This window comes from Anabrus simplex, chromosome 2 (genome assembly GCF_040414725.1).
Source record: "Anabrus simplex isolate iqAnaSimp1 chromosome 2, ASM4041472v1, whole genome shotgun sequence".
Taxonomy (NCBI): Eukaryota; Metazoa; Arthropoda; class Insecta; order Orthoptera; family Tettigoniidae; genus Anabrus; species Anabrus simplex.
Genome location: NC_090266.1, coordinates 935,010,902 through 935,029,522, shown reverse-complemented (window position 1 = coordinate 935,029,522; position 18,621 = coordinate 935,010,902). Strand labels below are relative to the sequence as shown.

At 40.3% G+C, this 18,621-nt stretch overlaps 1 protein-coding gene across 1 annotated transcript in view; it reads right to left on the bottom strand.

The window, feature by feature from the left end:
- mEFTu1 (mitochondrial translation elongation factor Tu 1) overlaps positions 1 to 18,621 on the bottom strand; it is a 129,693-nt gene that overhangs the window by 86,592 nt on the left and 24,480 nt on the right. The window contains exons 2-5 of the mRNA XM_067139564.2: positions 12,226 to 12,278; positions 11,978 to 12,143; positions 11,696 to 11,862; positions 159 to 299 (exon numbers count right to left, since the gene is read on the bottom strand). Coding sequence (XP_066995665.2) covers positions 159 to 299; positions 11,696 to 11,862; positions 11,978 to 12,143; positions 12,226 to 12,278 — 527 coding nt within the window. The remainder of the gene's footprint in view (positions 1 to 158; positions 300 to 11,695; positions 11,863 to 11,977; positions 12,144 to 12,225; positions 12,279 to 18,621) is intronic.

The window sequence follows — 18,621 nt, the reverse complement described above, 5'->3', positions numbered from 1 at the left end:
CAACCAACTCTCCCCGTACGTTAATTTTTATTTTCTTACAGTTGCTGTTTAACTCTCCTTCAGCATTACTTTAGTTCCAAAGAAAGTAATATTGTTCTGGTATTTACACACTCTGCACTACTAATAAAAACTCAGTAGTGGAATGAGAGATCACTTACCTTATTGATGAATACAACAATGTCATTGATGCCAATTTGCTTTGCGAGAAGTAAATGCTCTCTAGTCTGAGGCATGACACCATCTGTTGCAGCTACTACAAGAATTGCTCCATCCATCTGCGCAGCTCCCGTGATCATGTTCTATAAAAAGAGGATGTGTAATGTCAGATAGTTTTAAAACAATAGGTATTTCAAACAGAATTTTACAGCGTAACTTGAGAACTTCTACATGAAAGGTAAAATATTTATAACTGAGAAGTTAAATGATACTGCTATCTGGGTAAAATCTGAAAATCATGCAGACAGGACACTATTAGCTACATTTATACTACACAGTTCAAAAAAATTAGGGGAACATGTTTTTGAACATATGCCATGCTCCATAAAAAAATACCACACACCCAGGTATATTACCAACTAAACCTTTATTCTTTACCGTTGAAGTATACAAAAGAACATTGATGGATTTGCGTTCATTTTCAGAACACAAACGAAAATGTTCAGAGAGAGGCAAAAACAAAGTGATAACAATCCTCCAGGGTGGATTTTCATTACAGTTGAAGAGCTTCAGGATGGTGTATGTCCTCCACAAACATTTATCACAGCTTGGCACCTACATGGCATGCTCTGTGTAAGTCGACAGAGGTCATGTTGCAGTATCAGGTCCCATTTTTCAATGAAAGCCTGTTCAAGGTCTTGGAGAGTCCGGAACAGGACACCCACGAACACTTCTGTCAAGGCTATCCCACACATGCTCAATGGGGTTAAGGTCAAGACTCACTGCTGGCCATTCCATCTCTTGAATGTCTAGTTCTCGCAAGACAGCTCTGGTGATGTGTGCGACATAAGCCCTAGCATTGTTGTGCATGAATACGAATTCAGAGCCAACACCGTATGCAGCAAGCAACACACGCTGTAGCAGTATCTGCTCAATGTACCCTGCAGCGGTAAGATTACTACGGACGACGACAAGATCCGTACGGCCAACAATACTGATGCCACCCCACACCATCACAGAACCTTATGAGAATCGGTCGCCTTCCTGGACAACATTTGGCATGCACTGCTCACCACGGCATCTCCACACACGCTGACGTCCATCACACTGTGTCAGGGGAAATCTGGACTCATCTGTGAACAACACAGGTCTCCATTGGCGGAGCTGCCAGCTGATCTGGGTACGGGCAAACAGAAGGCGAGCTGCGTGACGTTGCTGCATTAAACGTGGCACTCAAACAGGATGTCTGGATCATAAGGACACTTCTCTTAACCTTTCAAGTGGTAATGACAGAATATATTGCCATAGCCGCATGGCTTCCTAAGTGGTCATGACGGAATATTTCGTGATCACATTGTAAATGTCTTTCGGCGATGGGTATGATGACTTATTCCATCGTATGATTCGAGATAGCTTTCCTTTATGCGTGTATGTTAGTTTCTAGCTTTGTCTACAGCAGCAGCACTCTCCTAAAACCACGTGACCGGGCAAAATACTTTCGTTCCGCGCGCAGCTGGCGGCCAAACAGTATCAGCCGCCAGGCTGCCGAGTGTGGTAGATAGTGCATTATGGGAAGTGCAAGCGGAGCTCTGAAACACCTGCGAGATGAAGAACTGTTTGATTTATTACACTGTGACAATTCGGAGAGTGATGTGTCATCTGATAGTGAGACTAGTGTTGCAATGTCAGGAGATAGTGAGTGCAATGGTGAAAGCAACTCAAGTGAACGTGACGGTAGCATTAACGGTGATATTCTGCTCGATGTATGTACAAAGATAGGATCTGAACGGCCGAGATTTACATTTATGGGACAACCTGGACTGAATGTACAAATTGAAGGCGTAAATAATCCGCTAGAATATTTTCAATTCCTTGGAACTGTAATAATTTTTGTAAGTTGATAATAAGTGTGTATTCTTAAAAGCTGGTGAAATACTCGACTACACAAGAGTAGGTTATTGTACGTTTCCCGTTGCTTTCTGCTAAAATGTAAATAATCATTAAATTACTGAACGAGGAATTAGAACGCCGGTGGTCTCTTGTAATAGAACGGATGAAAATTTAATCGATGTTTTGAACTGTGATTCATTTCCTGTGAAAATAGAGATTTGCAACTGAAATGCAATTTTTAAAACTCCCTTTAAAAACTAGTTAATTATATTACACGCTAACACTTCGCGAAACACAGGTTGCAGATCCAATGTAGCCCGGCGAGGACAATGGCACAGCGTGTTTTACAAGGTTGCCAAGACTATCTTTACAGGACCGGCCAGCGAAAAGACCGTTGGTCTGGATTGGTGAGGTCCGGTTAGTAACCATTGTGCTTGGGGCAGGCGGAGGGGGAAGCAAAGAGTCTGAAGGGCGTAAGCTCCCAGGTTAGCGCCGCGAAGTTGCCAACAACCCTCTAGCATCCCCTCTAGAGTCTTGGTAAATTGTGACAAAAATAAGATTATGGACGCATGCCACGACAATTTCAAATTAGGCAGCTTTTAATTTCCGCTGCTATTTGCTTTACGTCGCACCGACACAGATATGTCATACGGCGACGATGGGATAGGAAAGGGCTAGGAATGGGAAGGAAGCAGCCGTGGCCTTAATTAAGGTACAGCCCCAGCATTTGCCTGGTGTGAAAATGGGAAACCACGGAAAACCATCTTCAGGGCTGCCAACAGTGGGATTCGAACCCACTATCTCCCGATTACTGGGTACTGGCCGCACTTAAGCGACTGCAGCTATCAAGCTCGGTCTTTTAATTTTCAGCCAGGCTGAGTGGCTCAGACGGTTGAGGCACTGGCCTTCTGACCCCAACTTGGCAGGTTTGAATCTGGCTCAGTCCGGTGGTATTTGAAAATGCTCAAATAAGTCATCCTCGTGTCGGTAGATTTACTGGCACGTAAAAACCTCTTGTGGGACTAAATTCTGGTACCTCGGCATCTCCGAAAACCGTAAAAGTAGTTAGTGGGACGTAAAGGAAGTAACATTATTTCTTTTTCAACAAGGGTACCGGCCTTATGGGTACACATGATGCAGGATATATTGCAGGCAACAGAAAATAGTCTTCATGGCAGCTGACCTGGCTGACCAAAGCCGGCGAATAGCAACAAATAAAATGTTCACAAATCTGAAATTTACAGTGCCTCCATTTTCATTCTTCTATATATGTAAGAACACTGCTAGGGGCAGCTTGGTGGGTCCATGGCAAGCATAACGGACGGATCTCTCCCCTACGCTACTCCGGTATCGTTTCACGTCTTTTCTATTATATTTTTCACCCGGTGAACTCGACATGATACTGCCAAATTATAACTGAAACTCCTTGAGGACATATTTCCATGTAAATTACGAATTCCCTTGTTCCTACTTTAAAGTTTTGTACTTCTAAAAACATCATCTCTAATAGTCTTTTTTTATGAAACAAATGCATGATATATACTAAGCATTATTGCCAATTAGCCTAACTGTATAAATTTAAGATATAGGGACAATGTATTTTATGTCAATTTTATTACTTTTCAGATCAAATGTGAGAAAAATACCACATAGATCAACTTAGAAATACTGCGATGCATCTGATACGAGTACAGAAATCTGTATCAACGCAGCCTTTCTACCAGTCCACTTTGGGCAGCGACCAACAATCATTTTCTTCAGACCTATGCACTGTAATGTTGGGAGCTAATCTGCCCCTGCATAAACCAGAGCATCTTCAAATTTCAACAAGCTACCGGGAGCAATCACCAAGTTGGAGAAGAGTGGCATGCCCCTGGTTGGGTCATTTAGGATTGTGGAAGAAGTCAGGGGAAGTTCTGACCGAACCTCTGGGAAGGAAGCCGCTGTCAGCGATATAAAACCAGATGAGCTGACTTAATTGAAGTTTTGTCCAATCACTTCATGTGATGTTGCGAGATCTTTCTCTCAGTACAAAAATATTATGCATGACAGGAGAACAAGATTGTTACCGGAAAACATTGAAACGTTTCTTGTAAATTCCTTTTTTTAGTAGTTGAGTGTGTTATTAAATTATAAGTATTTTTCATGCCTAATTTGTTGCTTATTTTACACATTAGTGCCTATTTAAACAGCTATTTTGGCTAATGTAAGATCCTATATGCCTGCCTATTTTAACTGTGTTTAGTTCCTATAATTCTCGTCTCTATTCATGACCCAAACAACACAGCCACTCGCTCGGTGGTCATAAACATAGCATGCCAAGAAGAATACAAGCATGTACCACTACAAGAAGATGAATTACGATGTATTCAGAGTAAGGCCTATAGGCATGAAATAGATAAATAGATATCCAATTCCTGAATAGATATGTTTTTTAACCTGCTTGTAGGCAAAAGGTATGGCAAAATGTTATATTTATATCTATGTAAAATATCATTATATCATGAACTGTTCTGTGTATACGTTCAGGTGATGTAAAATCTTATTTTGATATGTGTAGTAACATTAAATCAATTTAAAATTCAGAGGAAACCATATTTCAAGTTCTGAGCAGCTATAACAGTAGTTTGTTGTATTTAGCATGTACACATAAATGTGTCTTCATAAAACCAGTGTGTGCGTGAACACTGGTTTCATGACACAGATCAAACATTATAATCTAAACCAGGGCCATCCAAACAGCGCTCCCCGAGCGCTAGCGTTCTGGCCGCGCTCCAAGCCAGTGCTCCGAACGCTTTGGGGGAAGGTAGTTTCCGTAGTGGTGGGAGGAGCTTGGCTGGCTGAACGAGCAGACGATCCATCAGTCACTAGTCTAGATCAACGCGCTTTATTGACAGAGTGTAACTAAATCAGTTTCGCAGCTGTCATAAATATGAAATGGCGTATGGCTTTTAGTGCCGGGAGTGTCCGAGGACAAGTTCGGCTCGCCAGATGCAGGTCTTTCGATTTGACGCCCGTAGGCGACCTGCATGCCATGATGAGGATGAAATGACGATGAAGACGGCACATACATCCAGTCCCCCTGCCAGCGAAATTAACCAATTATGGTTAAAATTCCCGACCCTGCCGGGAATCGAACACGGGACCCCTGTGGCCAAAGTCCAGCACGCTAACCATTTAGCCATGGAGCCGGACGCAGTTGTCATGACTGAACATCATACAAGAAAAAACGGAGTGGTGAAGCAGCAGCCTTTAAAGCAGAATGGGAAATTTAATTTTTCTGTACAGCTTATAAAGGGCATGCCAAATGTTTAGTGTGCCACCGAGATTTAGTGTGTTTAAAAAAATCACAATTTGGAACGGCACTACAGTGCCAACCACAGGGATGATGATGGTGATTAGACAGACGCCAGTCGCCAATCAAAGTCGGAAGAATTGAATGAAAATTTCAAGCAGCACTATTCTATAAGTATTAATTTTTTAATTTAAAAATGATTGATTACAAACGGGAATGAAGAAATGTTTGAATTATCTGAAGAACACTAAAACTGTGACTTGCCGTATTTTTTTGACAGGAGATTGAGGAGAGTGAGGTTGGTGAACCCATTTTACGAGCAAGCTACAAATATTCGCTGCGAATTTCCAAAGCTGGGGAACTCTTCACGGAAGGGAATTTAATCAAGGAGTACCTAATGGACGCGGCTGCATTTATTTCTTCTGTGGAGCTAGTTGAGAAATTTGACAAAATCTCTCTTTCTCCTCCAACTGTGGCTCGCAGAATAGACAATACGGCCGTTGACATGGAACAGCAATTAATGGAGAAGGCATCAAATTTTGTATCATTATCCATGGCCCTCGACGAATCAATCGACATTGCAGACACAGCTCAGCTCGTTGTATTCATCTGAGGGAAGGACGACGATCTTCGGGTCACCGAGGATTTCCTACGCTAGGTAGCTCTCAAAGACACCACTACCGGTTTTGAAATTTTCCAAGCTGTGGAGGGTGTTTTTGAGTCAATGGGATTAACATGGGAGCGGTTGACGAGTATAACGATGGATGGAGCTCCTCCTTTATGTGGTCTACGCTCGGGGCTCCTCAGATGTGTAAAAGTAAAAATGGGTGAGAGCGGTAGTACCCTAATGGCGGCGATCCATTGCTTGATACAGCAGGAGGCAATCTGTGCAAAAATTGCCAAGCTTAAAGATGTAATGGGAATAGTTGTACGAATGGTAAATTTTTTTCGTTCCCATGGATTCATGCACCGTCAATTCAATGAGTTCTTGGATGACATTGAAGCGGAGTATCCGGATATCCCGTACCATGCAGAAGTAAGACGGCTGAGCAAGACGAAGGTGCTTCATCGTGTGTTTTGCTTGTGGAACGCAATAGACACCTTTTGTGACATGAAAGGGCAACCCGAAGTTCCTTCGCGTGATTTTAATTGCGTGGCAGACTTGGCATTTTTAAGTGACATTACTGCCCATCTGAATACTTTGAACACTTCGCTTCAGGGCGAAAAGCACAATATCTGCGATTTGGTGGAAAGAATTCAAGCGTTCAAAAGAAAATTGATTTTGTGGGAAAACCAGATGCGTGCAAAGAACACAGGACATTTTCTATAGCTTGAAACAGTGAAAGAAGGTGTCGACTTTGATGAGTACTTGCAGGTAATTCGCCAATCACAAGTAGAGTCTGAAAATAGATTTTCAGAATTCCAAGCGGTGTTAGATGTATTTGTTCGACCATTTTCTCTTAGAGCAGACAGTGCTCCACACTTAAGAGTTGATTGAACTGCAGTGCAATGTTCGTCTTAAAGACCGCTTTCTAATGTCACAAAGTATAGAAGAGTTTTAAACTGCAGCTTTCTGCAAGAAGAATACCCCCCTTTTGTATCAACGTGCATGTAAAGTTCTGTCAATGTTCGGCTCAAGGTACATTTGTGAGTGTTTCTTTTCGGTTCTTAAGCTTGCCAAAAGTAAACATCGTGCAACGATGAGTGATAGAAACTTTCACAATTGTTTAAGAACAGCTATGTCCAGAAATAGTGTACCCAATTTGGAGATTATTTGCTCCAAAACTAAAAGCTTGCAAAAACGACTGAGCAAAAGTCACTCAAAGTCTGTACTATCTGTTCATATTTGTAAACGTTTGTTGAATTTTCCTCTCAGATATGTTCTAATTTCATATTTAAAAAAATCACATTATTCTTTACTTTTTTTCCAATCTGCTTTACGTCGCATCGACACAGATAGGTCTTACGGCGATGATGGGATAGGAAAGGGCTAAGAGTGGGAAGGAAGAGTCCGTGGCCTTAATTAAGGTACAGCCCCAGCATTTGCCTTGTGTGAAAATGGGAAACTATGGAAAATGATCTTCAGGGCTGCCGACAGTGGGGTACAAATATTCTTTACTTAATACTTGATTTCGTTTCCTGCATATTCCATCATCGGAGTACCTTTCGATTTTTATATGCATTATATTTGTGATGGCAAAACAGCCCTATCAATAATTTGTCAACAAACCACAAAAGCCCTCGTCCGCACGTCTCTACGTACGTATCTAGTCAGCGCGGTCCGAACATCGTCTGCCTGTCTCAGATCCCCTCGCTACCACACTGTAGTGGTGGTAGGGGAAGGAGCGCTAGTCTGACTGTCCAGTGCTCCCCGAGCGCGGGCCCGCTCTCGGAGCGCAATTACTGGATGGCCCTGATCTAAACAAATAAAGAGATGTGTGTACTTTGGGCAGAATGTTTAAAAAATTGGTAACAGAAAATGTAATTTTAGGAGCGCGCAGCTGTGAGCTCGCATCCGGGAGATAGTGGGTTAATTTAGAAGTAATTTTAATACGGATCTGGCTCTGTCGTAATGAAGGTAATCTTTCGATAATACCTTCACTCCATGAAGAATATTCATTCAGGTACCTTTTTTTTTTACAAGGTTCTACACGCAATCAAGGACGACATCGTGAGGCACCCAATTTGGTTATCTATCGACAAGACCACAGACAGTTGTGGAAGATACAGGGCCAACGTTATTGTTGGAAAACTCAGTCCCAGTGAACCGGGGAAGGGCCACTTAATTCTGGGCAGGGAGCTAGATGTGTCAAACCCTGGTACCATTATGCGAACAGTGCAAGCAGCTCTGCGGAAGTATGTTTTTGTTCATTTATTTTTCTAGCTTTTTGCCAGAGAAGAAAAAGTGCAGTCATCTATAACTTCAATGCATTCTACGTATGCTCAGTGAAGACTCTTGATAGTTCTGATAGTTAAATATCTCTTACAGTCGTACGACATGTCAGAATCCCATCAACTGAACGGTTCACCCTTCATTTAATGCATACCCGTTTCAGGCTTGCTGTGGCCAACCTTTTCGGATGAGGTAAACAAAGTACTCGCAGTGGTGACTGACGCTGCTCCCTACATGATGAAGTCTGGGAAGAGCCTCAAGCTTCTCTACTTGTCTTGCCCATGCAATGTACAGAGATCCTGAGGAGCTGCGCGAAAAATCGTGCAGCGTCAACAGCGTCATTTCTTCAGTGAAGAAAATTTTCGTCAAAGCTCCTCCTCGCGTCCATGCCTTCAAGATGATGCATACAGAGCTCCCTTTACCTCCGGAGCCCATATTGACGCCATGGGGAAATTGGATCTTGGCTGCCTTGTATTACGCTGAAAATCATAGGGCAAGTGAGAGGTAAGACTATCTGAAATGTTTAAAATTTTCTCATTTTCAAGGTTTTATCTTTCATTCTGTTCATACCTTTTATGTTTACTCCAACATACAGCACCTAACTTTGTAATTTTCTCAGTTATTCTCCTCGGCTAATGTTTTTCAAATATATTTTTTCCAGGTGATCAATATGTTTGATGAGGCGGACAGCAAGTACATCGTGAAAGATAAGGCTGCTTTTAAAATGAAGGGCTTGATGCCATCCTTGACTTTCATAAAAGCCTACATTAGCGTGTTTCCTTAGGCCATCCTAAAGTTGGAATCGCAAGGGATGGAGTTGGTTGAAGTGGTCGCTACAATACAAGGAGTCATCCAAGAAGCCGACTCATGGCCTGGAGAGACTGGGAAAACCGTGAAACAAAAGTTGGAGTTCGTGCTGGCTCGAAATCCCGGTTGGAGTGCAGCGTTAGACTTGGAGAGGATGCTGCGTGGTGAGTCTGCACCGTCAAAGGATTTTCCGAACTACTCTGCAGAAGAAGCAGCATCATTCAAGTATTTACCCCTCGTGTCAGTTGACGTCGAAAGATCGTTCTCATCTTTGAAGCTTTTATTGATTGATTTAAGAAAATCATTCAAAACTGGAAACATTGAAAAAGTTCTTGTTGTACAGACCAGTGCAGATTTTTCATTGACTCGCCTAATTCTGAACATTTTGTAAATGAACTTTTAAACTGTAACTTTTATAAAAAAACTTCTCATATATATACTTGAATGTGAGTATATCGCAGTGTATCATACATACAATTAGAAAATAAAGCTCGTATATAGACATGTTATTGGTTTTTTCGTTTCACTTCCCTTTCTATAGTTTTTAACGTTTTTTTCGAGCGTATTATGCATATCTAACTGCATACAATGGGTTTTTCGAGCATATCTATGAAGCATATAACACATGGTTTTTCGAGCATATCACACATGGTTTTCGAGCATATCTGGACATTTTATCCAGCATATCGATCCGAGCCCTACTTTATAAGAGTAAGTATGTTATATAAGAGCATCAGTGAGTAATGGCTAGCACCATTAGCAGCCATTCTTTGAGGCCTGGGTGCAATTCTTGGTACTGTCAGATTTCAAAATGGCAGGGAGGCTGATATGTACAGCCCTGTGTGATATACTAATTATTATCCGCGTCCGCGCTTCCTTCATCCGCACCCACACCTGCAAATGGTTATGGGTGGATATTACTACTACTTGACTACATTACACTCAAGGTATTGGAATGGATGGATCTGTTAACATAATACAATAGGCCTGATACCTGGCAACAGCCCCCTACAGTGACACATTTATGAGGGAATTCCTCTTGCGACAACTACAGACATGGAAAATTCTAAATTCCTATGGAGGGAGATATTTTTCACCAATAGAGCATGTCAAAAACATATCAGATGTAAGGCTTCGCCTGAAAAGCTTTACATCTAACTACAGACATATCGAGCGGTTCTCTTTCGGAACCTTTGTTCCTTCCACTAATTGTGGGCAGGAGCCAGTTAGGCTTAGGTCATATTTACAGCTTTATGGACTAAAGGTTCTTTATATATCACCATTCTCCCATACTATTATCACCACAAGCAAAAATGACTACATGAAATCTATGAAAGACTAACTTGTCGAGATTTTTAGAGTATACTTGAGTGAAAATCATTGAACAAAATTATTTAGAAATTATCAGCACTGCACTACCATACAGTTTTCATCTGCCAGGATACTAACTTCGCGGATATCCACGGATAAATCTGCAGATATGCACATCAATGCAGGGGCTCTACAGACGTCCTTTAAGTCACTAGGCCTAACGCCTACTACCGATGGGGTAGAGCTTCAAAATTCAGGAGTATTTCTTTAATGGTGAATTGCACGCTGCTTACTCTTGAGTTAAGTCTTCTAAAGCTATTTTTATACATGTGCCAGGCGGTGAGACCAGACTCATATAAGCAATGAGAAAGGTTTCATGGAAGGAGAGTTACTATGCTTCAAATCTAACTCCACAAAAGATGTGTCAGTCATATCACAAAAAAATGAATAGAAACGTATTGAAGAATGCCTTGTTAATATTCCTTCTCGTCTTGAACTCAGTACGCCTTACCATTCGCTTCAGATTGAAAAACTGCCAAACCAATCATGGAGAAAGGGGAATTAATTATTTGCACGGGAAGAGAAACCCTTATGAGGCAAACAATGCAAGTGGAAACTTCTTTAATGCCATCCCATAGTGTGCTATGGATTCGTGCAGCACACATCGGGTAGATAATACTGCATTAAAATCGGAAAAGGCAAGTTTTAAGAAAACCCCCATACCATTGTTTCTTGGATCTCACTGAAAGTCTGTAGTTCAGAGTAAAGGGCCACATGGCACGTAACACAAAATTTCCATCCTTGCGGAAGAACAAAAACTGATTGGAAGGGATCGAACCAGTGGCTTTTCAATGCTGAGAAATGTGTTTAACACACCGCTGACACAGAAGAAAAGAGAATGTGGGGCACAGACTGATTAGTAGAGGATGACAATGAATGGATCTTAACGGACACGAATGACTCACAGTAATTATGACGCTATGGAAGGGATCGAGTAATCATTCTTTCTTCCAACAACTAAATTGCTGAGTACATTAATCTTAAGAATTATATTGAATATCTTCTTGATTCTGTCTGGTGACTAATTGTTGTATTCTTTTTATAACATATTAGTTACATGCTATTTGAAATATCCATCAATTTCACGATTTTTTGAGTGATGTTTTTATGCGAGAAGTGCTGCAATACGAATGTGGGCAGAGTTGTTATGGTTGACTACCAGGTTATATGAAATAGGGTATCATAATGAATAAAAAACTGTGGAACAGGAATACTAATATAAGAAAATACACAGAGTTGCAAACAAAAATACTGGAAAGATTCTTTTGTGTGTAGATACAAACCTTAATATAGTCCGCATGGCCTGGACAATCTGTGTGCCCGTAATGTCTGTTTTCTGTTTCATATTCTATATGCGCTACATTTATTGTAATACCACGAGCCTTCTCCTCTGGAGCATTGTCAATTTCAGCATACTGTTTCCTTTCTGCCAATTGTTTATCAGACAGCACTGAAAATGAAAGAATAAGACACAAAAATATTATATTTCAATATTTAATACTTATTATCATTGAATTAATCTTTCATCAGATAATATTACAGATATAATGCTAATAGAAGCATACCTTTAGTAATAGCAGCTGTCAAAGTGGTCTTTCCATGGTCTACATGTCCAATAGTTCCCACATTACAATGAGGTTTTTGGCGGATGTAGACTTTCTTCTCAGTAGCATAAGGCCGATGGAAACTTGTAGCTGGTAGGAACAATTTACTAATCTTCACATGACATTCCTAAAGAGGGGGAAAAAGAAAATTCCAGAAGTCTGGCAAAAAAGTGCACTCAGAAATGATAAAAGCCATAATGAAAACTTACATATTTCACGACTTCCCCAACAAATGTGAACTGCTTCAAAGAATGTCTGAAAGCTGAAAAAGATCATAGAAATTCCTATTCAATATATCATGATATAAAATACTTAACAGCTAAGCACTTTAACTTTAAAACAAAACTAGGTATTTCCCATTCAACAATGACTGCAATATTTCCCTGTCGTATGGAATACAGTAGTTATTCCTAAATCGTAATTTCTCAGAAAAATGTTCTTTTCAGATCTATGGTAGAGCAAATCAACCTCATTACATTCCAAAATAAGGCCTCGCACATTATTATAGTAATTTGATGTTTTTATGTTCATAATTTTTATCAAAAAGTTAAAAGAATTCCTTTTAATTGCTAAGAAGGTTTTAAAGTGAGTTAGAAGTAAATACCCCACTGAATTTCTTAACATCTACAGTATGCAGATCAAAACAAGAAAGCACTCATATCACTGAGCCCTGCTAATAGCTCTGCACAGGTTAACAAGAAGACACTAAGGTCTCAATAGAATTTGTTACCAACAAGGTATTTTGTAAGTATAGGCTATAATAGAGCTTGAATATTTGCATATTACTAGTAAGATACTTGTTCAATAGTGTAATAATAATAATAATTACAACAACAATCTTAGTTTAAAAACCCCACTGACTACTACCATTTTCGGAGACGCCGAGGTGCAAATTTCATCGCGCAGGAGTTTTTACATACCAGTAAATCTACCAACTTTCAAATACCACCAGACGTATACAAACTGAACAAATGATGCAAGCAATGTACAACTGTGTCAGCAACATACAGACTCTGGTTGGAAACACAGAATGGTTTAGAAATGAAGCTGAAATGTTTCTAACTGTTATGGACAAAATTGTAAAGGAGACAAAGGAAGCATGTGGGAATAGGGAGATGAAGTTATTATCTTCAGACAATATTATGGTCTGGGAAACAAACAGCGAAGTAGTACAAGAAAAACTTGATGCACTGAACAAGAAAACTGAAAAGGATGGTATGAAAATCAGCACCGAGAAAAGCAAGACCATTGTGATATCAAGAGGAGAAAGACAAGGGAATGGCATTGTGAAAAATGGCGGTCAAAGCCTTGAAATTGTTGACAGTTTCAAATACCTAGAGTGTGAATTAATGCAGAATACAAGGCTAGACATGGAGATTAGCAAGACGGTGCAACATGGCAATGCATTCTACTACAGTGTAAGAAACCTTGCCTGGAATAAGTACCAAGGAAGTGTACAGAGATTGTGTTAAAAATGTATTGTGCACCTATATCGACTTATGCGGCTGAGACCTGGACAATGACAAGTAGGAAGGTAGAATTAAAACCAGCAAAATAAAATACCTAAGAAGTATGACAGGAAAGACAAAGAATGAAGCTGCTTGTTTAAAGGGGCCTAACATCTAGGTCATCGGCCCGAGAGACAAAGAAAGACAGACTGAGAAATGAAGATGTGAGAAAGGAGGTTAGGATGGAAAACCTAAATGAGGAAACTGATAGAAGTAAATTAAGATGGTTTGGACATGTTAAGAAGATGGAGGAGGAAAGAATAACAAAATGGATGATGGAGATGATGTTCGAGAGAGAGAGAGAGAGAGAGTCCGAGAATAAGGTGAGTCGATTCAATAATGAGAAGTGCAAGATCAAGGAACCTGGACTGGGACTAAATGATGGAAGACGAATGGTAGGAGGAGAGAGAGGAAGTTGGAGAAGTGCCATAAATGTCCCGACCCAGCACGAGCTGGGTAAGGGGAATGGGAGGATGATGACAGAAGTCGAGTTGAGTTTTACAGATGCGAGTCAATTGGTGGTGTTATCGTAGTTCTGCTGTTTTGAAACCATGGTTGCGGCTGAACAGTGAGTTGTGGATGTAGCGAGCTATCGTAAATTATTCGTACCCTATTAATACTGCTTTGCAGATCATTTGTAAATTTTTATATCTGAAGTGTTATCTTGTAATTACGTTGAGCAAAAATATTTTATACATAGTGCAGTCAGTGATAGTAGTGGTATCTATTATTTAAGCACATCGCTGCATTCTACTCCATCTTTTCCATTCCTTACAATGTTTAGGCAAGTTCAATGGGTACAATAGGCCGTTTATAGAACAAGTAATCAACAAATATAGGTACCAGCCTAAAACCAAACTCATAAAAGAAAAAGAAAAAGCTTCTATTTCAACCACCTTCACTTACAATAACGACATCCACAAAATCACCAACCTTTTCCGGAAAAACCAATGTAAGAATTTTATTCAAAACTAACAATAGAACCTCTGAAATTTAACAACTCTGCATCAATCAATAATCCCAATATTCACTCCAAATCTGGAATATACAGACTAAAATGTAATGAACGCAGCAGCTCTTACGTGGGTCAAACAGGGCGTAACTTTATGATTAGATATTCAGAACATGTCAACGCAATGAGGCACAATAAGTTCTCCACCATGGGTCAACATATGCATGACACTAATCACAAATTTACCCACTTCAAACAAGATATGGAAGTTCTTCAAACAGCAAATAAGGGACCAATCATGAATGTTACTGAAAGTTGTTACATTAATTGTGATCAATACTTCAACCTCAATTATAATTTAAACAAAATTTACGAGAAACCCAATATCCTTTATGATCTTTTAATCAATTGGCTTAGAAATACCAAACTATTGAAAAACAGTCTGATTTTCTAAGTAATCCGTAATACACACTCCCGTCAATTACCCCCACTACCCCATACTTCAGCCCCGCCTTAGCTCCATTCCCCCGCAGGTGCGCCGCCTCCTTTACCGCTGCCTACCTTAACTATGACACACACACACATTGTCCGGCTCCGTCTGCGTAACAAACACGTTCAACATGCTGTTCAAGGTGAGTCAATCATTTAATGATTTTAATGATTCTAATGATTCTAGTAACTTCCATACATTGCTTCCAATGTCTAACTTGGCTAACTTCTCCTTCAGGTTTAAAGTGAAGTGGGAATTCATCTCCATTTATATCACGATCTTACATGATCAAATTAAACTTCCCTGGAACCACGTAACATCAAGTGAATAAGTGTCACCCATACAGACAGCATAAAACAGCACAAATTCACTTATCCCGGATGTACATAGACTGGACTATATAACGAATTGCCGGAATTTTAATAATTTTATACCACAGCAATCAATTGTAACAATTTTAACTTATCTCGTGTATCACTACAGTAACGTATTTTATAATGTGTTAAAATGTGTTTTAGATGTTTTAGGCATATGTATATAATTGTTTAATTTGTACTTAAGGCTGATGCCTCCTCTGTGAACCATGTGACCTTGCAGCGGTGTGGAGGCTTGCGTGTCCCAATGATGCAGATAGCCGAGCCGCAGGTGCAACCGTATCGGATGGGTATCTGTTGAGAGACAAGACTAACGAATGGTTCATCGAAAGGGGGGTAGCAGCCTCTCGGTAGTTGCAAGGGCGGCAGTCAAGATGATTGACTGAGACGGCCTTGTAATAATACTCAACATGGCTTAACTGTGTTGATACGCCTACACGGCTGAAAGCAAGGGGAAACTACAGCCGTAATTAACTCCCGAGGACATGCAGCTCTCTCTGTATGAATGATGTACTGATGATTGCTTCCTCCCGGGTAAAATATTCCGGAGGTAAACAAGTCTCCCATTCGGATCTCCGGGTGGGGACTACACGAGAGGGGGGCGATCATCAGGAAGATGGATACTGACATTCTGCGAGTCAGGGCGTGGAATGTTAGAAGTTTGAATCGTTGTGGTAGGTTAGACAATCTGAAAAGGGAGATGGATAGGCTAAAGTTAGATGTAGTTGGTATAAGTGAAGTACGTTGGCAGGAAGAACAAGATTTTTGGTCAGGCGACTACCGAATTATCAACACAAAATCAAACAGGGGAAATGCAGGAGTTGGTTTAATAATGAATAAGAAAATAGGGCAGCGGGTAAGCTACTACGACCAGCATAGTGAAAGAATTATTGCCGTCAAGATAGACACCAAACCAATGTCCACCACAATAGTGCAGTCTATAAGCCCACTAGTTCAGCAGATGATTAAGAAATAGAAAGAATATATGAGGAGATAGAAGATTTAATACAATATGTAAAAGGTAACGAGAATCTAATTGTGATGGGAGACTGGAATGCAGTGGTAGGCCAAGGAAGAGAAGGTAGTATAGTAGGAGAATTCGGATTGGGACAAAGGAACGAAAGAGGAAGTCAGCTGGTTGAATTCTGCACTGATCATAATTTAGCCCTTGCCAATACTTGGTTCAAACACCACAAACGACGGCTGTATACGTGGACGAGACCTGGAGACACTGGAAGGTATCAAATAGACTTCATTATGATTAGGCAGTGATTCAGAAACCAGGTGTTGCATTGCAAAACGTTCCCAGGAGCAGACGTTGACTCTGACCACAACTTGTTGGTCATGAAATGCCATCTGAAGCTGAAGAAATTGGAGAAAGGGAAGAATGCAAAAAGATGGGATCTAGACAAGTTGAAAGAAAAGAGTATGAGGGATAGTTTCAAGGAACATGTTGCACAAGGACTTAATGAAAAGGCTGAAGGAAACACTATACAGGAAGAGTGGAGAGTCATGAAAAATGAAGTCAGTAGGGCTGCTGAAGGAATGTTAGGAAGGAAGAAAAGATCAACTAAGAATCAGTGGATAACTCAGGAGATACTAGACCTGATTGATGAATGACGAAAATACAAGAATGCTAGAAATGAAGATGGCAGAAAAGAATACAGGCGATTAAAGAATCAAGTGGATAGAAAGTGCAAGGTAGCTAAGGAAGAATGGCTGAAGGAGAAGTGCAAGGATGTCAAAGGCTGTATGGTCCTGGGAAAGGTAGATGCTGCATACAGGAAAATCAAGGAAACCTTTGGAGAAAGGAAAAATTTGGTTCTGGAACATGAAGAGGCTGTTGATGCTGATGAAATGAGACACCCAATTTTGAGGTCAGAGTTTGACAGAGCTGTGAGTGACCTAAATAAGAACAAGGGACCTGGAATTGATGACATTCCCTCTGAATTACTGACTGCCTGAGGAGAAACCAGCATGGCAAGGTTATTTCATTTAGTGTGCAAGATGTATGAGACAAGAGAAGTCCCACCCGATTTTCGGCAGAATGTTGTTATACCTATTCCCAAGAAAGCCGGTGCTGACCAGTGTGAAATCTACCGCACCATCAGTTTAGTATCTCATGCCTGCAAAATTTTAACACGTATTATTTACATAAGAATGGAAAAACAAGTTGAAGCTGAGTTGGGAGAAGATTAATTTGGCTTCAGAAGAAATGTAGGAACACGTGAAGCAATCCTGACTTTACGTCTGATCTTAGAGGATCGAATCAAGAAGGACAAGCCCACGTACATGGCATTCGTATATCTAGAAAAGGCATTCCATAATGTTGATTGGACCAAGCTATTTATGATTCTGAAGATGATAGGGATCAGATACCGAGAACGAAGAATTATCTACAATCTGTATAAAAATCAGTCTGCAGTGATAAGAATCGAGGGCTTTGAAAAAGAAGCAGCAATCCAGAAAGGAGTGAGGCAAGGCTGCAGTTTGTCCCCTCTGCTTTTCAATGTTTACATAGAACAGGCAGTAAAGGAAATTAAAGAGAAATTTGGAAAGGGAATCACAGTCCAAGGAGAGGAAATCAAAACCTTAAGATTTGCCGATGATATTATTTTATCTGAGATTGCAGAAGATCTCGAGAAGTTGCTGAATGGTATGGATGAAGTCTTGGGTAAGGAGTACAAGATGAAAATAAATAAGTCCAAAACAAAAGTAATGGAGTGCAGTCGAACAAAGGCAGGTGATGCAGGAAATATTAATTAGGAAATGAAGTCTTAAACGAAATAGATGAATATTGTTACTTGGGTAGTAAAATAACTAATGATGGCAGAAGTAAGGAGGACATAAAGTGCAGACTAGCACAAGGAAGGAAGAGCTTTCTTAAGAAAAGAAATTTGTTCACTTCAAACATTGATATCGGAATTAGAAATATGTTTTTGAAGACTTTCGTGAGGAGCGTGGCATTGTATGGAAGTGAAACATGGAAGATAACTAGCTCAGAAAGAAAGAGAATAGAAGCTTTTGTAATGTGGTGTTACAGAAGAATGCTGAAGGTGAGATGGATAGATCGAATCACGAATGAAGAGATACTGAATCGAATTGGCGAGAGGAGATCGATTTGGCTAAATTTGACGAGAAGAGACAGAATGATAGGACACATCTTAAGACACCCAGGACTTGTTCAGTTGGTTTTTGAAGGGAGTGTAGGTGGTAAGAACGGTAGGAGTAGACCAAGGTATGAATATGACAAGCAAATTAGATCAGAGGTAGGATGCAAT